General features: G+C 46.3%; 1 protein-coding gene across 3 annotated transcripts in view; it reads right to left on the minus strand.

Moving 5' to 3' along the window:
* Positions 1-3391: 3391 nt before the first annotated feature.
* Positions 3392-15109, minus strand: part of nbas (NBAS subunit of NRZ tethering complex) — a 106377-nt gene continuing 94659 nt past the window's right edge. For all 3 annotated transcript variants that reach the window (XM_037449412.2, XM_037449411.2, XM_037449410.2), the window contains 4 exons: positions 14093-14232; positions 11464-11611; positions 10285-10419; positions 3392-4552 (listed from right to left, as the gene is read on the minus strand). In XM_037449412.2, the coding sequence (XP_037305309.2) occupies positions 4277-4552; positions 10285-10419; positions 11464-11611; positions 14093-14232 (699 nt within the window). In that variant the 3' untranslated portion in view covers positions 3392-4276. The remainder of the gene's footprint in view (positions 4553-10284; positions 10420-11463; positions 11612-14092; positions 14233-15109) is intronic.

A 15109-nucleotide genomic window follows, 5' to 3' on the forward strand; every position in this document is an offset into this window, starting at 1 on the left:
TACACCAAACCCCGGCAGTATGGGAGGTAGACAACATTTTCCCACAGTTACTTACGGTGTGTCTGTGCTAACAAGGGATACCCCGACATGTGTTAAATGTAATGATACACAAAGAGGAAATGGATTCAAGGAAGATCGTCTCAAAAAACATCAGAAAGCAATGAACAAAAAACACTGCAATTCTCCTTGTGGCTCCTGCAGCAGTGACGTTCAATGTCAAGAGTAGAAGGAAGACCGTAAAGAGGAGAATTTGTGTGCGTGAGTAGATCGTGTTGAGCTCTACGTGAATGAGAAATGTGTTAGTGAAGAGGTTTGACTCCAATGCTCAGTCAAGGTGACTTCAGTGTGTTTCAGCTTAGTTTGAAACGGTGGTGCAAGCGGAGATCTCAATATTCTCACCATGGTTTTGTCAGCATCAACTTTTCAGCGTCTTTTTTAAAAGCAAGAATATTATGAAGGGACACAATGGAGTTTCTGCAGAAAAGCCACGCTTGGGTTTAATATTCATGAGATGCAGGTCGTTGGGGCTCATGACGACGGAGTGAAAGGCCACTTTTAAGAAAGTTTTGGTCCAAAAAATATTTCAAAGACTTACCCCATTACAGGTTTGAGTAAATGACACATATGGACAGCCAATAGTAGCAAAGAAAGAAACATCTTCAATTCTGATAGAGACCAGAAAGATGAAATCTCCTTTCGTCTCTCTGCAGTTTGGTAGTGTTAAAGGTTAAAGTGATACGACGGTAAAGACACAAGCTGGAAATTCTCAACAACAAACTTAAAAAAAAATGTTCTCCCTTGAAAACATGTTGATCTGCGCTTTTAAGGGAGCAAAGTACGTTTCGCCAGACAGCGCAGGGAGAAGAGAACAGTGTCAATTCAGAAGTAAATGAAGAGAACAGAAAATGTTTGTGACAAAGCTTTCCCTCTGTATCGTCGCTGGAGGAAGGCTGTGAAATAAGCTGCGAGGACGTGACTGAGAGGCTGTTCCAGGGCCGGAGAGGGGCCTCGGGGGGCTGATCAAGACGGGTCAAAAAAACACTGCACTGGTAATCTACTTGGCACAGTTTCCACTCTGCACTTGTCCTTTTTTCATATTTATCATTCATTTTAAAGCTGTTTATCTCATCTCTTTCTCTCTTTTCGTTCATCAAATGCTCCACTAGCCTCACCCGGAGAATTCCTCTTATTTTTCTTCATTTTATTTAGCTGAATGACGGCTCTGGCTCGACGCAGATGAATAATTACTCACCTCAAGGGCAGAATCTTCAATCAGACTTGAGGGTGTGTGTGTTTGCGTGTGTGTGTGCGATTGCTTCGGCAACACATGTCAAACGTCATGCCAATAAAACCGATTAAGTGAATAGACAAGAAGAACAAAACGTGTCGAGCGAGTGTTGAACACACACAAGACACACAAGACACACACACACACACACACACACACACAAACAGCTGCTCTATTGTTCCTTTGGTGGTTTCACCACTTCGCTCAGCCCACTGAATTCTGCTCAACGAAGGGTAATCAAACGCAGTGTGACCTTGAACCTGCATCGACGGATGGCGATTTTGTTTTTAGATTTCCCTCGTTTTTTTTTTTTTGTGTGTAGTTTTTGCTTAAACGTGATCTGAGACGTACCACTTTGCCGCAGCGCTAACGGCCCGGAAAGGTCGGCCCTCGCTGGTGCTGATTGGATCAACCTTTATGACTGGAGCGTTAAACAGTTGAGATTGATTACAACGAGGCTCCGTGTAATCTCGTTAACGCAACACAGAGGGTTGATTTCACGCCGCCCAGCAGTAAAAAAAAAAGGAAAAGAAAGAGCGGACCCCTGCTGTAGCTGAAGGGTGCAAACAAACCTGGGTCAATTATTCTCCCAGAGCGATCTCATTTGTTTTGCAAGGTCGAACACAAGACAATGAGCACCAGTTTGTGTTGATGACTACCAGCGTGTGGCACTGGCTCAGAAGACTGTGAGTGAAGGAGTGGAAGCCTGTGAAATGGAGCCATTCATCTCTAAACCATTACTTCCTCCTGTGATGTAATGTTGACACTTCCTTGCAGGCCGCCTGCAATAAACCAATCCGATAGTGTTTTGTCGAGCTGTATTTTCATGTGGCCCGACACTGACACAAGCATTCTCTCATTTTCCTCCGGTCCTCCACAGGTGGTGGTGGGGGGTCGGGGGGGTGGGGGGGGGGGATTTATTACTTTCTTGTTTGATATATAGACCACCCACGGAAGCCCATCTCCTGTATGTGTGCCTGAAACACAGCAATATGGCTGTCAGGGTAAATACCTCCAAGCCTCAGCCTTGTATTCAATTTGTGGCGTGATACGAGCTACTCTGCGCCAGCAGCTTTTTAAAAATATTTCCTGCCTGAGTGAATCAACGTTGAACATTTCAGGAAATGGTAAATACTGCTATTGTGGCGTGCCAACAAGTAATGCCAATGACAGCGGAGTCAGGCAGGCAAATGCAACTGTGCACGTACGGAACAAAAAGATAAGGGGGGGGGCGCAAACAAAATGAGTTTAGTACAAACGTAATCACTGTGGGAATTAAAAGAATTTAACTTGTGTTTAGTCCGTGGAAGCGAAAAGCGGGAGAATGTTAAAAAGTAAATATGGAAACGTGATCTGCTGTTTACTGCCTGAACAGATTTAAATGGGCCTCGAAGCCACCGAAGACTCATTTCCAGAAGGTAGTCACCGAGAACCACGCTGCTTCACAACGAGCTGCGCCTGGATCCTTCACTGAAGCACACCGCTCACATTAGTGCAGCCGTTAAAATGCTCAGAAAACTGTCCATTACACCGTCAGCTTCTGAAAGAAGTCGTCACGTTTATGGTTTCACTCTGGGGCAAACAAGTCCGCCTTTCGTCAGCTCGCTTCTTCGGTTAGTTAAATAATAATAACGTTGAAGTCAGTTCTAAAGAAGTAGTGTCTGGTTTTATTCGCGCTGCTCGTGCTCCGCGTGCAACTAAGCTTCATGCAAATCGTGTGCAAGGAGAATGTTGCCAGTATGCAAATAGCAGAACAATGTCACCGGGCAACGTACAGCTCCTTTTGGGACTTGTGCCGCCAGCCACCAATGCACCGCTGCACAAGACATACATCTGGTTTTCCATGGCTTTGTGCAGAAATGATCACCGGACAGATCGTACCAGGTGGCAGACCTGCAATCACATGAGAGCGATGCCAAAAGGGAAACTTAATGCTTATCTGATCAACATCTTCCTCAAAGAGGTCAGCTGAAGCACCAAATATTGTGGAGTGTGACTGACTGAATAAAAATATCTCAGCGTATTTGATTCGAAGAGAAAATTAGTTTTCATGCCGTATCAACATTTAAAGCTGAAGTTCCCATTGGAAAAAAGGACTTTAATTTTGATAGGGCAGGTTTATTGTTTAGAGCACATACAGTAAGAAGTGAGACAGTCAACACAACTGCATTATTCAAGTTTTGAAAAATCTACAAGTATAAAAAAAAAACTATAAGTCAAATGAAATGTTGTCTTGTCTTACTTTAACTCAAATAAAAGGCAAAAACGTAGATGTTACCCAGTTGTGTATTATAAGAAATAGCATGAAACAAACTCATTGCCGTGTTGTGAGATTTTTCTTTATTTCAGATCTTAAAAGGTGTGACACAATAAGACATGCACCCAAACAACACACCGTGCTGACAGCAGCAATGAGTGTATAAACACACGTGTGCATGTTTATTCCTCATCATCATTAGCCATAATTGAGATCGCCGGAGCCTGCATATATTTGCACATGCACATAGAAATACACAAACACAGACCAACACACAGCGTGGGGGCAGCTGAGAGGCTAATTTGTTGAGGAAGAATTAATTAGACATTATTAGGGGGAAAACAATGGATCGGAGGCAGGGTGTTTAACGGGGGGACGTCAAGGAGGCAAACCTGTCACGGAACAATAGGCTAATATCCACCCACTGCTTCCCTGCTACTGCTCAATTAATTTACCACACGACACACACACACACACAATCACAGCCAGAAAGTGCCTTTTCTGATTAGCCCCCAGGCATGTCGCAGTGTTCATGTGTGTGCGCGTTTGTAATCGAGCAGATTGTCTAGTATCGAATCCATTTGATGAATTACAGGACAAAACGCACAGATCTTAATATTTTATATTTTCAGATCAAAGAGCCCTATTGCATCTTTTGACACTTTAACCGTACTGGCATTCCCCAAATCCCCAAACCCCTAAACTCCACCCCCCCTCCCTCCCTCCCTCCCTCACAACCACTTCTTGAGCACGGCCAGCGCGGTGTTGAAGGTGAACTGGGCCTGGTGGGTGCCGCGGTGCGCCAGCAGCAGCGAGCCGGCCTCGGGCCCGTGGCCCGCCGCCAGCAGCTCGGCGGCGGCTTTCCCGACGTCCCAGCCCCCCTCCTGCTGGTGGGCCAGCATGTGGGCGCTCAGCGGGGGGTAGAGGGCCGAGGAGACGCAGCCCACCAGGAGCCCGGCGTCCAGCAGCACCGAGAGGAGTTCGCCGTCGCAGGAGGAGGCCGTCTCCTGGAGCAACACAAGAAGGGGGGGGGGGACAACGTGAGAGCACGCATGTGGTAACGTAGGGGGGGCTCACCACTGCAGCCACACAAACATCCTTGTTCACCCAAAAAACAATCAACACACACGGCGCCAACGAGCCTTTACGTAATGTTTTAATGTTAATGAAACGTGCTGCCGGGGCTGCTGGGAGAGGTGCAGCGAGGCGCAGTGCATCCTCTCACCTGTTTGCTGCTCTCCATTATTAAGCCGCCACTTGCTTAAACTCTACACGCACGCACAACAGCCCGTCCCTGTCAGGGTATTTCTGGAAGTGAGGCGGATCAATAATGAATGTGGAGCTCATGTCTTCTCTTCCGTATTTGAGGAGGGGAGCGAGGACGGATGAATTTCTCTCCCCTCACCTCTAAAATCTCTCGTTCCCCCCCCTTCGAGGACAATGATAGAATCATACAACTTTTCTCTTTGAACATTGAGTTTTTACTCCTTCTACTGCGAGCAAATCTGACGGAGACAATTAACACTTGGGCCTAAACTTCACCATTTCGTTGGAAATATTCCTGGATGTGATACATACAATACAATACAAGTTGCTTTAGTCCCAAAGGGAGACAGAGGTTTGACATTACAGTTTTAGAGACACAGTACAGTCGTGCATGACCAATAACTGAATTTCTCCCTTTCATTCAGAGATGGGACCAGATGAATCACAACAAGCTATTTAAATGTCGGAGGCGGGGGTGGACCAGGAGGTCGTCCGGTCCTAATGAGAAATAAGGGAGAGGCACTGAAAGCATCAGGCGCATTCATATTTAAGGACACCAACTGTTTCCGAGGAGCTGAATGCACTGCAGCGTAAAGGGGAGCCACTTCTAAACAACTTAACACTTCAGACTTTCGGAGACACAACGGAGGCCCGGGACAAATGTCCTACATGTGATTTCTGGAGCTGCAGTCAGCATTGACCCATTTTGAAGCTCAATATCTTACAGAGATCATTTCCAACTTCACAAGCTTTTTCAATGAGTGTCATTATATTGTCCTCAAAGTATATTTTTTTGGGAGTTCTGGGAGCACAGAAGCACAGAAGCAGTCGTCGGCACAACAGAAAAGTATGTCAAGGCAAGAAATAGATGACGACACCGCCTGTAAACAAGAAATGAGGTAAAGCCGTTGAACCAAATTGTGGATGAGGTCATTTTGGGGGCGCACAAGCACCAAGCAGTGTGGATCATTGAAACTAAATTTGTATATTTCATACACACAGGTGAATGCAGCTCAAAGTGAAGCTCAAAGAGAAGCGAGAACCAGAAATAGGATCAACTGGAGAATGGGGGAAAAAAAAACAACAGAAAGGACAAAAACAACTATTTCAGACATGTTTGTTAACAAGAAGACAGGCTGGCAGGGCAGGCTTTTACTTTACAAAATGGGCTAAAACGATTAATGATGAATGAAGGTGATTATGAACAGCTAATTGCTTAACTCATTCAAGTCATTTATCTTGAAAGAAAGCCTCCCGTCTGTGTGAGGAAAAGCCCTTTCAGACAGTCTGGGTTTGTGACAAAGCCAATCATCTCGAAAGCTGCATTCATCATTTAAACAATTAAAAACTTTCATACCATAAAAAGTTTGTCTAACCCAGGGATACGCTTAATGTAAGTCGTAGTCTTCTCATAGACTCTGCTGCGCTACGACACCTCACAACCCCGAGGACAAAGTCAATCTGGTCAGGAACCAAAGCATCGACAAATGAAAAAAGAAATTAGTACGCTGCGAGAGCTTCGTGAAGTCCTCGGATTCCTTCTGTTATTATATAATGAATTAACAATTAATGCTTAGAGGGAGCCAATTTCATTGCAATCCATCCAAAAGTGGAGGTACGACAGAGCCACGAGCACAAAAAAAAGACCGAAAAGGTCACCGACCCCAATCCTTCAATATTTTAATTGGTTAAACATAGTGCCCTTTGAAGCTATTATTGTGATTAAATGATGCAAGATTTAATTTGACTTGATTTTACTGGAGAGGGTGTTAATGACTGAAATCACCTTCTGTGGTGTTTGGCTGTAACGAGGACTCACACCTACGGAGCACACATGGCGCCGCGTGACACACACACACACACACACGCATGCACATGCACACGCACACGCACACACACACACACACATGCACATGCACGCACACACACACACGGTTTTGAGTCTCAGGGTCCGTTGGATTGACAGTGGAGCATTAAATAGATGTGAATAAGCAGACAACTTCATGTCCTTTCTACGGCATGAACAGCTCTGTCCGCACCTTCGGTGCTGATGGTACGCAGTACATTTCTACCGCGGTGATCTGGACTTAAGTAACAATTATTCCATCTGCCAAAGCCAAGAAATGGAAAACCGGTCACTAAGACAACGACAGCTCACAATTCGGTCTACTGTACCTCTGACAAACCTGAATCCCCCCCCCCCCCCCCCTTCTCTCAGCCTCGGTTCCACTCCCCCCGGGTCTCGCCTGCACAAACAGTTCATCGCAAACAGAATCTGACTGAGGAGGGGATCCGTCCATCACGCCTCCCTTTCTTCCTCTAAAAGGTCAGCAGCTTTGAGAACGTGAAAACCTGTCCCGCGGCGTATGTTTATTTTGCGGTAAAGATGTGTGTGTGTGTGTGTCAGGATAAAAGCCCCCCCGATTCACCTCTAAAAGGTTCAAACAACACTTTGTCTCTCTAGTGAAGCGATAACAGGAGGCATCTCCTGTCTGGAGTGAGGTGTGTGTGTGTGTGTGTGTCTCTTCCTCCATGCTGCTGCCGTGCGCAGTGAGTGAATGAACAAACACTCAGCATGACAAGACACATCAAACGGTAGCAATAACATGCCCCCCGCTCCTGACTTCTTGCTGTCTTGGCCAGTGAAAGACAGCCATGTTATCTCTCCCACTTGTCTTCATGGACGCTAAACATTGACTGATCGGTCTGGTCAATGTTTAACACCCTTGTTTTCTGCTCCTGCTCAGCACGTCTCTCGTTTCCTGTATACGTCCGTCTCCTGCTCTTATCTCTGAGAGCTTAATTGAAATTACGGTCCACCTACAACGCCTGATGCATAATGTATGGCCTTCGTCTATCATTTCAATCATAAAGCATCTTTGCTCAAGTGTCTTCTTCCTTCTCCTCTCCTCCTTCTCTCTGCTTCCAATCCCTCCGTCCTCGCTGACACCGGGCTTCGTGGGGCGCAACCCAGTGTGCACACACACATGCACAAACATGCACACGCACACGCGCGCACACACACACACACACATTGATTGAAAGTGACAGGAGTTGTGAAGCCAAAATAAAAAATGGGAAGTGACGCAGATGAGCAAACAAAACCACGTTGAGCAAACAGCTAGATTTATCTATAGATATATACACACTGGTACTCCCCTAGAGTTACATCCAAGGACAAAGATTTTGATTTAAATAATCAGATGAAAATTAAATATGATGAGCCAAAGAATAAAAGAAAAGTGAGGAGACACAAGCTTTCTGCTTTCAGTGTGTGTGTGTGTGTGTGTGTGTGTGTGATCCGTTAGTCAGCCTGGTGTTAACCTCTGCCTCCTCCACACCCCATGCATCTTCACTAGGAGGAGCTGGGGGGGAAAAGGAAGCAGAGGAAAGGAGGGAATAATGGGAGGGGAGGTAGGAGGCTACACGTGCTTTCTGCTCGCAGTGAAGGCGACGCGCTTTTTCCCTGCATCAAACAATAAAACCTCTTCTTCATTACCGGCCTCATCTGGTACTCCTTTGTCTCCCTTTCGAGTCATATCCTCTACTCCCACTCCTTTTGCCTCCACGCCCCCCACCCCCGCGTACCGGTCTACTCCGAAATAAAAAAGCAAAATAAAAGTAGTTCACGCCACAGCTCAATAAATTACTTTTACTCCCTTACTTTTTTTTCCTGTCAAGTGGTTTTCTAGAACAGGATTTTAATTAAAAACTAATCTTCAAAATGAATCTTGTTTTTTTTGGCAATCCAGGGCCATCTCTCTTATGAGGGGAAAAAAAATTAAAAAACTGTCAATACTGGGAGGGGGGGAAACAATGTACACCGTAATCTATGACATCAGACACAAAGGCAGAGTGCGACGGAACACACAGCGCTGGAAGAAGTGCTGAGATAAGACCTGTCAATCACTCAGAGTGGCACGACATTTTTATGTATTTAATTAAGAGCGCCGTGTTTGGCGTTTGATGTGATGCATTGTGGCCAAAATCTGCCTCAGTCGTGATAATGTAGACATGAAGGTAAATAAAACCACATGGTTTTATGTGATAAATGTTTTATATAAATGTGGGCGAAAGTAATTTCATAATAACAGTTAGTCAATAGTTAAGCTCCCGCGGGGCTCTCACCCGAGTTTCTGATTGAATAAGCCAAACTAAAATTTAAAAAATCTCCTCCGATCTGCTAATAGCTGGCTGCTGAAAAGTCCGTTTGTAGATCGGACATAAGGTGTTTAAGGACATTATGGTAAAAAAAAAGCTTTAATCTAAAATCACTCACATTCCCAGCCGAGCCTCAGAATCAATATTAGAATAGAAAAGGTTGGATAAGAGCCTCCCCAATTATATATTTTCTCATTATTATTATTATTAAAACAGATATCCCAAACTTGAATTTGAATGAACAGATTATTTTTAAATTGTTTTAGGCTTCAGAATCAATGCAACACGAAACAAACAGCGAAAAGAGAGAGAAGGGGTCCACACAGACGAAGACACCGCGAGCCGCGAGCCGGCACCTTATCGGATCCTCTCTGTCTGCGCTGATCTTATCTTCAGCTGAAGTCTGCTCGGCTCTTCTCTGGAACACGGCCCACGTTCGTTCAGGGAGGGGCGAGATAATGTCTCAAAGCACCCCCCCCTCTCCCCTCGGCTCCGTCCTCTCGCCCTCTCTTTCGCGCTTCGCGTCTTCGTACGTCTGCTCCGTCTTCTCGTTTCTCGCTCTGAACAGCGCTTCCACCTCCGTCTGATTTCCTCTCCTCACATCTAAATCACACATCTTTTCTCCCTTTTCCGACACTGCGCCCGTCCTTTCCCCCCCCTGCGGGATGAAAGCGGCGTGTGGCTCGGGTGGGCCGATATATACGCCGACGTTAACGTTTCATTTAATGGGGCGGCTCTGCCGTTTACTGGAGTGGATTTCTCCAATCTGATGCAGGAACAAAGAGCAGGTCTGCCGGGTCTGAGAGGCCTTCTTTGTGACAACTGCTAATCTGATGGGGGAACAGTGGAGGCCGGCCCAGACGGTGTTAAACCGTCACTCTCTGTGATCCAATGGTGGATTACCACAACTACAGTCAGCAGGCCGATGAGCACCGGCTTATTTGAGTGATGAGATTCTTTTGGAGAACTTTATTCGTATCTTAGGAAGGTTCATTTGTATCAGTTGTCTCCAGTCCTGCCCGTATCCTCTTTGTGTTGCACCGTTTCTATTCGGTTTCTTTTAAATGAAAAAATAAAGTACATAATGTACAGTCACTGCTGATATGCCGTAATTATGCTTTAAAGACACAAACCGGCCGTGTTGCCTACTCGTTGCAAAACCGTGCAAAAACCAGACTACCAGAGCCAACCGGAGTATTTACCTTCTGGACACAAACAAAGAAACAATGATGGCATCCAATCTCATCTCCTGTGGACCCCGCTTTGTCTGCATCTGGACAAGGAGGATGCAGACTGTCACAATCTAACTTACTGCATCCATGCTGTTGATCTGATCCAGAGTCTGCTGCAGTAGTTGCTCATCGCCGCTCTCGGCCATCAGCTTGAGTGCAGGCTGCAGGAGGCTCTGCCCGTCTTGGAGCAGCAGGGTGGCTATATATCTGATGCACTGGAGGGAAAAAAGCCGGGGGGGGGGGGGGGGGATTAATGGAAAGATTTTGTTGATGAATGGATAAATGGAGGCAGGGTAGGGATAAAGGCAAACGAGAGGAAATATGAGGGAGGACAAAAGAGGAGATCAGGAGACAGTGGGAGGATAGTAGGAAAGGAACAGTAAAGGTCAATCGATGTTCCTATACTGTACAGACATGCGGGCGCGTAATACTTTTCAAAAGGCCTACACACAAAACACACGCGCGCACCAGGCACACAGCGCTATCCAGTAATATATGGATATCACAATGCAATCTGACTTCCCCGTGCTCTGGCGGTTTCATTCCAGCAGATTTAAATTAAAGCTGTTGAGAACAGAGTAAAATGCCTCCTTCTGCACCTCCCACCCCTCTTCCCACACTGATATTAGACAGACAGGCAGACACGAGCCTATTCACACTAAATAGCATTAGCGCTAAACTAATATCACAGTCAGCCGGAGCTGGGCACACAGAATGGCATTAGGCTCACAGCTTCCATGCTGCTCAGTATGGCATGAATAGCATTACAAGCAGGCCGACATCAAAGAGCGGCGAGTGCCTATAACACGCCGCGAGACGCACTGAACTGATGCGAACACGTTGCAGTGGGTAACGTGCTTAGAAGCTTCAGGCTCCTGTATTAAGAGATGCGGTGAAATGCATAGGAGGGGATTCAAATACGGGTCGGGGACGGATATCTTTCTTTGGCTTTTCAATGTAATCTTTGAGATATGAATGTACATAAAGGTCAGCTGAGTCACCATCGCCGAATGAGGCGACGCGGTGGTGATGGAGAACTGATGACAGCCCATTGTGGCCCTCTCTAAAGCGGTAAAAGGGGTCTTTGGTTTTCATCACTCTTTCGGATAGCTCAGTTGGTCCTTATTGACGAGAGTCAAAACATTTTTTTTTTAAATCACAAATTCCCCCCCAAAATAAAAATGGTTTATCTGAACCTCTGCACTCTTTCACACGAAAAGCAATGAGAGATTATTATCCGAGAAACCTCTGCTGCTTACCTGCGCAGGGAGCTGGTGTTTGGTGTTGTAGACGGACCGCACCACGCTGACGACCTGCTGACCCGGGTCTAATTTGCACTCTGACGCCTGGCGGTGGGTCAGCAGGGCCGAGGTCAGCACCACCCAGGGGTTACGCTCCGACTCTGCCCTGGAAAAGCGAGAGCGAGACGGACCTGTGAATGAGGAGCTCCTCTGGGCAACGTGGGCCGGTGAATGCATCCTCTGTATTAGTGAGCGTGCTCAGGACAACGGAACTGAGCATTAAAATGCAACATAGCAGAAGACGGAATGTAAAAACCTGGCAGATTTAAACCAATGCTCCCCCGATGGAGATCCTGCAGAATGACCCGGTAACCACCAGACGACTGCTGTATGTCATTGCGAAAAATATAAATACAACAGCCATATAAGAATAACAGCATCAAATCACAGGCTGACACGAGCTCAGACAGAACTATCAAGAGGTTTGCAGTCGATCTGATGAATTCTGACGTTGACATGCGAGTGAGGAGGAAAGATGTTTGACCACTTTACTCCTGCGGTTAATATTAAACACCTACACGCTGCATCCTCTCTCCCTCCCTTCCTCTCTCCCTCCCTTCCTCACTCACTCCGTGAACACCGGGGGGAGAAGCTGACAGGCGTCACTTTGTTGACACGCTCCTTTATGAGGTCTTCAAGACCTTTGCTAATGCCTCCAGAGTAACCGATTAGCTCCCAGTGAGGCCAGCAAATGCCATCGACGTTAAGGCAGTGTGACCTTCACCAATCTTTATTAATATCAGTCTTGGGAGGGAAAGAAAACACTTTTGGGAAGCACAGGGAGACTCATTATCTGTTAATTAGATCTCGGTTGACTGATGGATCTTGTTGAAAGTATTAATTGTATTAATATTAGCATGGCCTGGAGTCAATGTGCCTCTAACTGCTCACCAGAATCAGAGTGGTTGTAGATGATGTAGTTGTTAGTAAATGTGTCTATACATCCATCCACACACTTATCCATCTAAATCTGTTGAGACTTCACCATGTGGCGGAAACAAAAACCGTGCCGAGCTCCATCAGGCGTTAAATTCTCACTGGGGAAACTCGGGGTTTCCTGTGGCGTGGCTATGACATCGCCGAGAGAATCTGCATTGATTAACATGACGAGCAGCGCATTAAATGTCGAACAGCCCGGTAGGGAAAAGTAGGGGATTGGAGATGACAGGATGGATCCAGTACAAACGAGGGCTTTGTTTCACTCCAGGTGTTTTCACACACGCTTAAGGGTAGAAAGTAACGTGCTGATAAATCCCTAGCTAGACGAGGAGAAATAAAAGTCTGCAGCACGCGACTACGGGCCAATTCTGTCACAGGGTGCAGCGTGAGTCACAGCCAGCTCCCGGTTCGTGCGTTGAATCACGACTCTGTTTTGTTGGGATAAGCTTCTCAGATCCGACTCAATGCAGCTCCCAAAACCGCCTCTCGTAGTCTCACTGGAACAAATGTCCCCCTCCACAGATCCGCGCAGTAAACGGCGCAGATTAAGAGTCCGACCACAAGCTAAGGTTAACGATGTGTCTCGGAAAGCGCAAAATCTTAAGCGGAACATTTGAAGGTTAGGTCATTCGGAGTCTTGGTTCCTGAAAGGATGACCGCTGCCGTATCACATAAAATGCACTCTGAACACAGACCAGGCCTTAAATTCCTGGCGCTTAAGCTTCAAAGAGGCAGACTACTTCATAGCATGCCGGTCGCAGCAAATTAACTCCAGCGGTTTAAATGAGGCGGACTGAAGCGACAAGCCAAAATAAAATCCATAATTGGAAGCGGAGTTTGTACTCAGGGTTGTATTTGAATTTAAATCAGATTTACAGAACAACAGCTCAGTCCAGTTGAAATGAAGCGATTGGGGCAGACTGTCCCAGCTGTGGCAATTTGACTACAGCTGTTCTGCACTGTCAAAGTCAGAGAAATCTCGGTTGTGTCGTTGGGTACCTAATCCCATCTCTCCTCCTGCTTCTCAGTGGGAACGACGCTAGCTTTACACAAACTCAACAGCAACTCTGCGGTCCATCGCTAATGGACTGACAACTTCAAAAGCATTTCTCACACTTGGCTCTGGGTCCTTTTCCTTGTGTTTGTGGTTGTTACACATTCATGACCCGGGAAGCCTGCCGGACACATCAGAGGCAGGTTGGGAAGTCACTGCAGGAACCCCTTATCGGACAAAAGGCAAGTCATTTAGTGTCCGTAATGCTGACAGACACACGCCTATAGAGAGCTTTGTGAGTTTCTCATAACGACTGGAGAAGAACTCTTTAAATTGCTGATGGACACGGTTTTAAACACCGTCTGCTTGAGCTGGAGGGAATGAACTCCTGACACCACTCGCTTTTAATCAGGAACAATGAAGAAGGAGGAGAGCAATCAAATCATTAGGCACCAGCCAGCACCGGATGAGGCTCATGAGGTGCCAGCTGGTGCAAGAAGCCCAGAGCCTGATGCTTTGTGAAGACGCCCGTTTCTATTTCCGACCAGTCTCTGTCTCTATTCCCACTGTCGGGGAAATGACAACACGTTTGCAGAGAGGCCCATCGTTATGGCAATGTCGTCAATGAAAAAGAGATCAAATCACGTGTCTTACACTTCCTCTTTCAACATCGGTGGCCACGCTTGTAACAGGAGGGCGAGGGGCTGAAGGTCCTCCCAATTTTCTGCAGCCTCCAGCAGCTCCAGGAAGAGGGCGTAGCGTTTCTCCTCATTCTCCACATCTTCTATCTGGACCTGAGAGGAAGGGTGGGGAGAAGGCATTGAGCACAAAGCGCAAATTAGGTAAATGAAGAGAGTTGACTAACTAGAGTGGCCATCGGTTTCTTTTCAAATCCTGCAGCACGAGCAATTTTGTGGATAAATACGCTAATAGTTGTTATTTTGATATCTTGGATACTTCCACTAGACTCTATCCCAAAAAAAAAAAAAAAATGCTCCACAGAAACAGGAAAGCTTCCATCGATTTCAAATGAAACTCTCGATTGGGATGACGACACAATGATTGCGCCACAGTTTGTGGGAAAGGCACCCTGCCAAAAAACAAGAGCCCAAATGAACTGAGCGATCACAAACACTCAAACAAGACGAGCATCAAAGCAAACTTTACACAAGCGCCAGAAAGGAGGGAACCGGGCAGCGTGCCTCGCTGCGTGTTCGCTTCAAAACAACGTCACCTGTGGCCAAACTTATTGTATTTCATTACGAGGAAGAGACAGATCGCGAAGGGGAGTGTAAGAGTGAAATGGAATAAGTGTGTGGGGGGGGGGGGGGTTAATGTGGGGGGAGGAAAAGGAAGAGGAGGCGGAGGGAAAGTAATTAATTTTCTTCTCAAAGGTTGGCTTCTAGTGTGATTTAACAGTTCAGAGAGCGGCTGATTTCTGAGGGGAAAACTACAACCTGCCAAAGCGTGGCTGCAAAAAGACACACACACACCCACACACACACACACCAACACCCACACCCACACCCACGCTCTCAACACATACATCTCTTACAGCAGCCAGGCTCAAAAAATATAGTTTCAGCAAGAAACTGGATATCCATGTAATGCCTGGTGATATTTCATCGGCTTAAAAGGTCTATGCACAGTCTAATTTAAACATTTAATAGA

The sequence above is a fragment of the Pungitius pungitius genome, chromosome 20 (genome assembly GCF_949316345.1).
Source record: "Pungitius pungitius chromosome 20, fPunPun2.1, whole genome shotgun sequence".
In the NCBI taxonomy this organism is placed as follows: Eukaryota; Metazoa; Chordata; class Actinopteri; order Perciformes; family Gasterosteidae; genus Pungitius; species Pungitius pungitius.